This window comes from Saccostrea cucullata, unplaced genomic scaffold (genome assembly GCF_032062105.1).
Source record: "Saccostrea cucullata isolate Sc308-1 unplaced genomic scaffold, CSIRO_AGI_Scuc_v1 ctg2453, whole genome shotgun sequence".
Classification (NCBI taxonomy): Eukaryota; Metazoa; Mollusca; class Bivalvia; order Ostreida; family Ostreidae; genus Saccostrea; species Saccostrea cuccullata.
The window spans coordinates 48882-57861 of record NW_026936068.1 but is presented as its reverse complement, the minus strand read 5'-3'; the positions used below and the strand labels follow the sequence as shown (position 1 = coordinate 57861).

At 36.0% G+C, this 8980-nt stretch overlaps 1 protein-coding gene across 1 annotated transcript; it reads left to right on the top strand.

Moving 5' to 3' along the window:
• Positions 1 to 735: 735 nt before the first annotated feature.
• Positions 736 to 3279, top strand: LOC134244705 (uncharacterized). Its single transcript, XM_062726960.1, has 4 exons — positions 736 to 810; positions 1816 to 2346; positions 2527 to 2771; positions 2904 to 3279. The coding sequence occupies exons 1-4, from the start codon at positions 736 to 738 to the stop codon at positions 3277 to 3279; spliced, it is 1227 nt and encodes a 408-aa protein (XP_062582944.1).
• Positions 3280 to 8980: the final 5701 nt, after the last annotated feature.

Genomic DNA, 8980 nt, shown 5'->3' with positions numbered 1-8980 from the left:
ATGTACGAATTGATTTGATTTGCATAACGCATGTTCGTTTTTGGATTGATTCTACTGTTCTTAGAGTCCTACTGGCGGACCTAGCATACTCATACTGAACACACGATGACAATACATGGTGTCAGAAGTCAGCCATAGTTCTGACAGGTGTGCATACTCCCAAAATGGATTGGGAAGCGAGAACTTACCGGAACAATGGAAAAAATTCCGGACACACGTGGATCTCATATTCCACAATCGGAGAAAAATGAAGAGACTAAGGTTTCGTACTAACTGTTTTAAGTTGGCGACAAGGGCCGCGAGATATACAATACTTGGACAGACATGTCAAATGATGATAAGAAGAAACTCGAGCCGCATTACAAACGGTACAAAGCACATGTTCAGCCAAAATTAAACCCTATTTTTGCGAAGTTCAAGTTTAATAATGAAAACCAGGGAAACTCCTCAATAGAACAGTTTGTGACACGTTTAAGAGTACTCGCAGAAGACTGTAACTATGGTAACAGCAAGGATGAAATGATCCGTGACAAAATTATTTTCGGCACATCTTCGCAAAAGGTCAGAGAGAAGCTCATCGCCGAAGGAGAAAAGTCGACCCTAGAGAAGGCAATACAGATTGCACATTCGTATGAATATTCAAAACAACAGCTAAAGACTGTCGTCACAAGAGGTCCATGCAGTTAGTCATGCGCGACACACGAGCGTGGTAGTTCTAAGCACTCGTCCAAGCATATGTCCAAGGATACAGAGCAGAAAAAGATTCCCGCAAGCCCAGCCAAGGAATCAGCACAAGATGAAGACACAAAAGTGTGATAAGTGTGGGTATGACCATTCATAGCATGCAAAATGTCCGGCGAAAGGGAAACAATGTAAAAACTGTAATGGTTGGAACCATTTTGCTACGAAATGTTTTTCTAAGAAAGTTTCATTTCATGAATTACAAGCTTTGCCGGAGCAGTTAGATTCAGACCCAGAATTTTTCATTGATATTAATGAAACCAATCACAACAATGATCAAGCATTTTGTAAATTGTTTATTGGTCCAAAAAAAAGTCGATCAAATTCAAATTAGAATACTGGTTCACAGGCCTATGTATTACCAAAGCATCTACTCGACTCATTGAATGTGTCCCATGTTTACAATCTAATGCAAACTGATCAAAAGTTGTCCGCCTACAATGGTAACTCCCTATGTTTACTTGGATGCCCAAAGCTTGCATACTTACAAAGGTCAATCACTGAACCTTACATTTCATGTTGTCGAGACTACCTCCCCTCCCATTTTAGGGATGCGAACATGTTTAGATTTGGTCTGATCAAATTTGTAAATTCGTGCGACCTAGATACAGTTGAAAACAATAAACAAGCTACTAGTAGTAAGCCCATGAATGTTAGTCAGGTCTTGTCAGAGTTCTCAGAGGTATTTGAGGGGATTGCTCTTTTCCAGGGGGATTGTACAATACACACTGACCCTAACATACACCCGGTCGTACACCCACACAGAAGGGTACCATTGGCCCTGTAAGATAAGTTAAAAGCTGAGCTAGAGAGAATGGATTCTAAGAATATTATTTGCAAGGTCACTAAGCCTACTTAGTGGGTGAGTTCACTCGTTGTTGTTGAAAAGCCCAACGGCAAACTCCGTGATTGCCTTGACCCCAAAGACCTTAATAAGGCAATACTTAGATCCCATTATCCAATTAAAACACTAGAGGATGTTCTACCACAGCTCTCAAAAGCTTTGTTCTTCACTAAGTTAGAGGCTAAAAGTGGGTATTGGACCATTAAATTGTCAGAAACATCCACCTACAGCACCTCACTACATTCAATACGCCATTTGGACGCTACAGGTATCTCAGACTCCCTTTAGGACTCAAGTCATCACAGGATGAGTTTCAGACAAAGATAGATGAATGTTATGAAGGTCTTAATGGTGTCGTAGCTCTGGTCGATGATATTCTTGTATTTGGTCAAACTAAAGAAGAGCACGACAGGAACTTGCGTTCTTACAAGGTCAAAAGAGGTGTTAAGCTGAACAAAGATAAGTTAGAGGTTGGGGTCACAAAGGTCAAGAACTTTGATCATTTACTAACCTCCGAGGGTGTGGGTCCAGACCCTGATAAAGTTTCTGCAGTCCGAGACATGAAACCCCCAAGGGATAAATCAGAATTAGAAACCTTTCTTGGAATGGTCACTTATTCAGCCAAATTTGCACCCAATTTGTCTGAAATAACAAGTCCCCTTAAAATGCTACTTGCTAAAGATGTGATATTTCATTGGGATAGTTCCCAGGTTGAAGCATTTGACAAGGTCAAGGACCTAATCACTAATAGCCCTAGTCCTGTATTAGCTTACTTTGACCCTCACCTCACAAGGTCACAACACTTCAGTGTGATGCATTAAAATACGGTCTTGGTGCGACTTTAATGCAAGAAGGTAAACGAATAGCGTTTGCGTCCAAGAGCCTCACTGCAGTACGCTCAGATAGAAAAGGAAATGTTTGCAATCTTTTTTGGTTGCAAGCGATTCCATCAATATATCTATGGTCGAAAGGTCAAAGTTCAGAGGGATCACAAGCCATTAATTGCTATTTTCAAGAAAGCACTATTTGCTGCCCCACCTAGATTACAACAGAAGTTGTTACAATTACAGAACTATTACCTGGAAATGGACTATGTTCCAGGGAAACAAATTCCAGTTGTTGACTCTTTGTCACGCAATTTTGTAGATGAAACATTCCAAAGTTTTCTAAAGACATGGAAGCCCATGTACACTCTGTACTGGCAAACCTTCCTATCATGATCTGTGACAGAAAGCTGAAAGAGATTGAGAGAGAATCAGTTGCTGATGACAATTTAAGTTGCCTAAGCACATCATAATGGTTGGCCTGAATGTCATAGAGACTGCCCCTATCAAAGTATAGAACTCTGGAATCACAGAGATGAACTGACCATCACAGATGGTATCTTGCTTAAGGGTACCACAGTTTTGATTCCCCACTCACTTAGAGCTAAGATACTAGAATGTATTCACATAGGTCACATGGGTATTGAGAAATCACTCAGGATCGAGGGCACGCACATCAGTATTTTGGCCGAAATCTCATCTGATATCAAAGACTTAGTGTCACATTGTGATGTACATCTAAAGAACAGATGCTCAAACCCAAAGCAACCCCTCCAACCACACCCGGTACCTGATTATCCCTGGAAGATTGTTGCCACAGATTTGTTCTTTTGGGACAACAAAGATTTTTTGATTGTCACTGACTACTAGAGTCGACACTTTGAAGTCGTTCAGCTTCGAAATATCAAGAGCAAAACAATAATTACAAAGCTTAAAAGCATGTTTGCTAGGTTAGGCATCCCCAAAAAAGTAGTGTCAGACAATGGCCCCAAGTATTCTTCTCAAGAATTTGCAAGTTTTTCAAGAGAGTATGACTTTATTCATGCAACTTCCTCCTCAAGGCATGATCGATCCTCAGTCAAACGGTTTAACAGAAAATTCAGTACAAATTGCCAAGCGTATTTTCGAGAAAGCCAAAGTTGATGACCGTGACCCATATTTAGGTATTCTCGAGTACCGAACTACCCCATTAGAAGTTAGTTATTCTCCATTTGAGCTCTTCCAGGGTAGACAATTACGCTCAACCTTACCAACTCTTACTGATTAACTTATCCCAAAGGTCATTAGGGCCCCGCAAGGATTTGCGGGTGCCCTATAGTAATCACTCTGTCTGTCTTTCCGTCTGTCTGTCCGTCTGTCATTCTTCCGTCCTCACATTTTCTGTTTTTTTTTCGTAATAACTTTTTGTGGTTGCCCAATTCATATCAAATTTGGTATGGTAGTTAGATAGGCAGAAAGACATATTTTGATGCTAAGTTTGTTTCTCTATTTCCCCTGGTTTGGAGCTGGGGTGGTGGAGTAGATTCCTTAACTTTATATAATTGGCAAAGAGAGATGCTGAAGATGTTCCCATTGTAAACTGAATGATCCTATGAATCCCTTGGAATTAATTAGCTTTCCTCCTGAAGAAAATCCAAAGCATTTTTTTCTTTATCTGTCATATTGAGATTAATTACCACCTCTGTCTGCAATTGACGTTAAGTCTATTTGGAATGCTATGAACACTCTGAAATGTGGATTTAAATATAAATTTTTATACTTTATTTTCCTTAAAATAGTAATGATTTCGTTGAATTCTAAAAACAAGAATAGATTAAAGAAGATACATTTTTTATTTATACTTTTTTTCCTTTTATGTAATTTCAAGAATATTATTAATTTTTAATGTAGTTGTATAAAAACCCCATTCTATCATTAATACTGAAAAAAGTTCTTATTGTAAATTGAGAAGAAAATGATGAGAGAAGTACAATTAATCCCTTGGGATGAATTATCCAGCCTGCTGCAGAAAATTTAGTAGGCTTTTCTTTATCTGTCACTTTAAGATTAATGAAAACCTTTGTCTGCAACTGCTTTTTGTTTTGAAGTTGAGGTCAAACCTTCATGATATTTGCATTCATTGAAGGCTGGCATTTTTTATAACATAAGCGTCATTATTGTTTAAATATACATTCAATGAAAAGTTGTTCTTTACTGCCTAATGTAAATATAAGGATATTATTTACAAGTTTTTGAATATTCAGGAATTTTAAGAATACACTTGCTATTCCTTATTCTTCGTACATTTTTAATCATTCCGTAAGCTGCACCCTTATGGGGGATGTACAAGCCATATTGGATCTAGTCTGGTGTAAAATAAGAAATACCAAGAATGCGCTTAATACTCTACTAATCTAGCCCAAAGTTACCCAAAGTGATAATGCACTAATTAACTTCTGTTAGAGACCAAAATTAGTGAATAATTAAGTTTATTTTGTTTTAATTAGGAGAAAATTAATCATGTTAGAAATGCGCAGCTACAGCATTCACGAGAGAAAAATGCATTGAAAATGGTGTTAGTTTGATTCATTGATAATATGGCTACAACCATTTGTTTCGCTTTTTTCTTGTCATTATCCATAATTCTTGAAAATTTGATTTTTCATGTTGGTGTCTTCCTGAGGCCATGTGTTTATTTCGTCCGCCATTCCTCTGTCACACACAGTTCGAATAACATTTATTTTAGAATAAATGCAACCATAATAACATCAAGACAAGAAATTACTAAGTTATAATCATTAGGTTATATTACTTACTACTTTTATTTGTTGCATCGCATCGTCTGATTAATGAAAAAACGCGATTTTAACCCCACTCCAGCAAATCGGGAAAAACTGTTCTGTTTACAGTTCGAATTTCCTCGTTAATATCATTACACTGAGCACGTGGTTGGCATGTGCATATATCTGCTGTGGATAGATGCGTTTATTACCATGATTATATTTAATTTTCCATGGAACAAGTCTTGGTAATTTGTTGGTTTCTTTAACGTTTAAAACTCAAGAAAAAAAAAATAAAAAATGTCCTAAACATATGTGTTTACGTCGGGTCTTTTTTCTGTGGCGATAGAAGTTATTTCAAATGGGGCACTGCAAGGAGGATGCTTAGCATTTAATTTGACAATGTTAAACAATATGCGGTGCATAAAAAACTAATTGTAATTACATGTTTTACATTCGAAAAGTTGGTACATATGTCTATTTTGTTTAGCAGTTAGATAGAAAAAATAGGCAGTTATAGGATTTCCTTCAGGCACCTCACATAAATAGCTTGATTGTTTGCAATGACCCACACATTGTATGGAGTAATGTTTAGACATAAAAACGCATCATGTCTCATTATGTTGACAATGTTGTAAGCTCTCGCTCATTGAACATACAAAGCTTGATAAAATATATTTAGTTGTTTCTTTGAAATTTAGAAGCAAGCACAATGTTTGCAAAGAAAGGTCCATTGCATATATGCTATGTCTATCCTCGCAAAAAAAAAATGAGAAGCTACCCCCCCCCCCTCTCCCGAAAATCCTATGTATGTTTTTCAAAATAGTGCCAAAGATTAAAAATTTTTGCATTACTAAGTATGTGATGGAACATGTACTAGCCTTATAAGACCACTTGTTACAAAACATTTTTGGTTGCCCATTCTCCCGATCTACTATAGCTGCCTAGAATTGGTCCGACTCAATTTTTTTAAATCCAATTACACTATATATTTTTTTTTCTTCCGTCAACAAATATGTTTAAATTTTAAGGAATTTTTTTCTGACCTATAAATACGGACCCAATAATTTTTCCCTGAGTTGGGAGGACCACCAAACGTCATTTTAAAGATTGTTGGGTTTTTTTCTTTACTCTGTAAAATTGTAATTTTGACAAAATGGGCAAATAGAAAAATAGTTTTTTATTCATTAAATCTCCTAACCCACTCTGAATGATTTCATTCCTTTTCAAATGTTGCTCCGCTGTAATTAAAATTGTAAATGTTTTTTTGACAGAGTATATGAGGGGTGATCTAAAAGTAAACGATATCTTAGGTATTTGATAGTTATATTATTGCTGAAATATTCAAGTATTTTTCAAAGTGTAAATTGGAGATCTTTGATAGCATATTACTTAATTAAAAACACATCCTTTTCAAACTTGCTTTCACCGGGCAACATAACAAGTATCATTTTCAATCATCTGCCTTCCTTCACTAAAATGATCTATCCAATCATTGATTGAATTTATAGGAAGTCATTTGTCTTAATAAACTATGAACAAATTCTTATACGCTGCTTCAAAGGCAATTTTAAGATATGCCATAAATATTTTAGTCGTTTAATTGTTGAACGAGTTCCACTGAGACAACCATTTTTCGTCACAAATACCTGCATAATGACGTCATTTTCACATTGTGAGTAAAACTTTATTCAGCATATGCTATTTATAGAACTTGTGTGTGCACCAAATTTGTTTCTAATCTGAATTGTGGTTTTGTAGATATAGAGACAGTTCGCGAACTTTTTGATCACCCCTCGTATTAGTAGGTACTAACACAAGGTCATTCATATCGATTTTATGTGTTTAATTTCTTTGTGTTTCATTGGTGATAATTAAACTATTGATAGATATTATAAGTTATCTGTGGCAAACTTACAAACTCTTAATTCTTAACTTTGATGGTGCTCATTTTTCCTTACTTGGAATCAAAGAGTTTAAGATTTTTTAATTTATATCAATACGTACACTATTTAACAACTTTTCGATAATAATACTAAATAAATTACTTCAAGCCACACTATAACACATTTCCTCTTTTGAAAGTGTTCATTTTATTTGAAATATTTTGCAACTGTAACTATCTTCTACATTTAAAGATTGTTATGTCCCTCCATATTAAGAAGAGGTCTGGAAAACAAAATTCTGTGCTAAAAAAAGACCACGTGCTGCTATCCATGAACTACTTTCATGGTTCTTTACACTCTTTTTGAAGAAAACGATTCCTTATTTTGAACTTGAAATTATCATTTAAAAGTGCGAAATTTAGACATTTTCTCAACAAATGGTTGTAGAGAGAACATTAATGCACAGTTTGCGTATTTGTTTTGGATTTTTTAAGGCTCTGCTGAATTCTGTAGCTGCACAGTTCTAAGGAGCTTATCAAAAGCATTTTTCTGCAAACGTATAGATTATATATGCACAACATGCATTCAGTTATGCATATTTATTGTATCTTTATTATAAAGACTTAAAATTTGATCAAAATATAATGTATTTTAGCCATTTGAAGAAATGTTTACATTTTGTTCTCACTGCACTAAAGGTGGCCTTACATCCCCCTTATAATTCTACCCCATGGCGGGGCCCTTGCTGACTGGTCAGTTTTCTAGTTGATCACCAAAATGTCAAGGTCATGTTAGCCAAAAACCATGAACACAAAAAGCAGTATTTTGACAAGCAGTCAAAACCACTTGCCCCTATTGAGATAGGAGATAGTGTTAGATTTCAACAGGATGACAAAACTTGGAAGCCTGCTACTTTGTTTTCTAAAGTAGATGATAGGTCATACATCATCAATGCCTCTAATGGTGGTGCTTACCGTAGGAATAGGCGCCATCTAATGAAAACAAATGAACCTACTTGCAGTTTTGATGCTAATATGCCTATTCTGGCTGATGCGCAAGCAGATGACTCAAAGTTTAGCCCCATTAAACACACATCAACCAAACCGCCTGCCTTTTCCCCACCCATTCTAAACTTTGAAATGTCCCCATCCAAAAATGTAAACAAACCCTATATTACACGCTAAGGCAGAGTTTGTGTTCCAAGGATGTGATGTTTATTTAATTGAAAACTCTGTACCTCAGAAAATTCCTTGACTTTTTATTTATTCTTCTTTGTTATATCAATTTCAAAAAAACTTTAGAAAAAGGGAAATGTAACATTATCGAGAATTATTTTATGCACAAATTGATTTGATTTGCATAACGCATGTTGTACGTTTTTGGCTTGAATAAACGTGGACGCACACACATGTATTCTACTGTTCTTAGAGTCCTACTGGCGGACCTAGCATACTCATACTGAACACACGATAACAATACAAATTTGACTGTGATGAGACTGTACATCTGTAGCTCTACTGGTCTGTATGTATAACAAAGGAAAAGTAGCACTTTGATTTGAAACTTTGCAACAGGCGTCAATAAATAGAATTATGACATTATGTATCATAGTGTAGTCTACTTGTGTGCCAAATTATTTTTAAATCAAATATAAATTGTAGGAAGAATAGCATTTAAAAGGAAACTCACAGAAATTTTTATTTTAGTAAACTTGGCAACATCGTTCATCGAAATAAAAAACGGATGCAGTATATAATATGGCTAGACAGACACACCCCTACTAATGTCTTCGGAACTTTTTATTCTTCGGTGTTTTGCAAATTATAATACCCGATGAGTTCAGAGTAGCTCTAGCAGTGGAACTGGCGAGAGTTAGCGAGACTTCAGCGAGGGTAAATTATTCACGGAAAGTTGGCTAGGAAGTGA

Excerpts from the sequence above, each read along its gene's own strand:
- LOC134244705 (XM_062726960.1), top strand. The coding sequence starts at position 736 with ATGTCCAAGGATACAGAGCAGAAAAAGATTCCCGCAAGCCCAGCCAAG. Across the intron at positions 811-1,815 it reads CACAAGATGAAGACACAAAA|CACCTCACTACATTCAATAC; the intron begins GTGTGATAAGTG and ends ATCCACCTACAG. Across the intron at positions 2,772-2,903 it reads CTAAAGACATGGAAGCCCAT|AGACTGCCCCTATCAAAGTA; the intron begins GTACACTCTGTA and ends TGAATGTCATAG.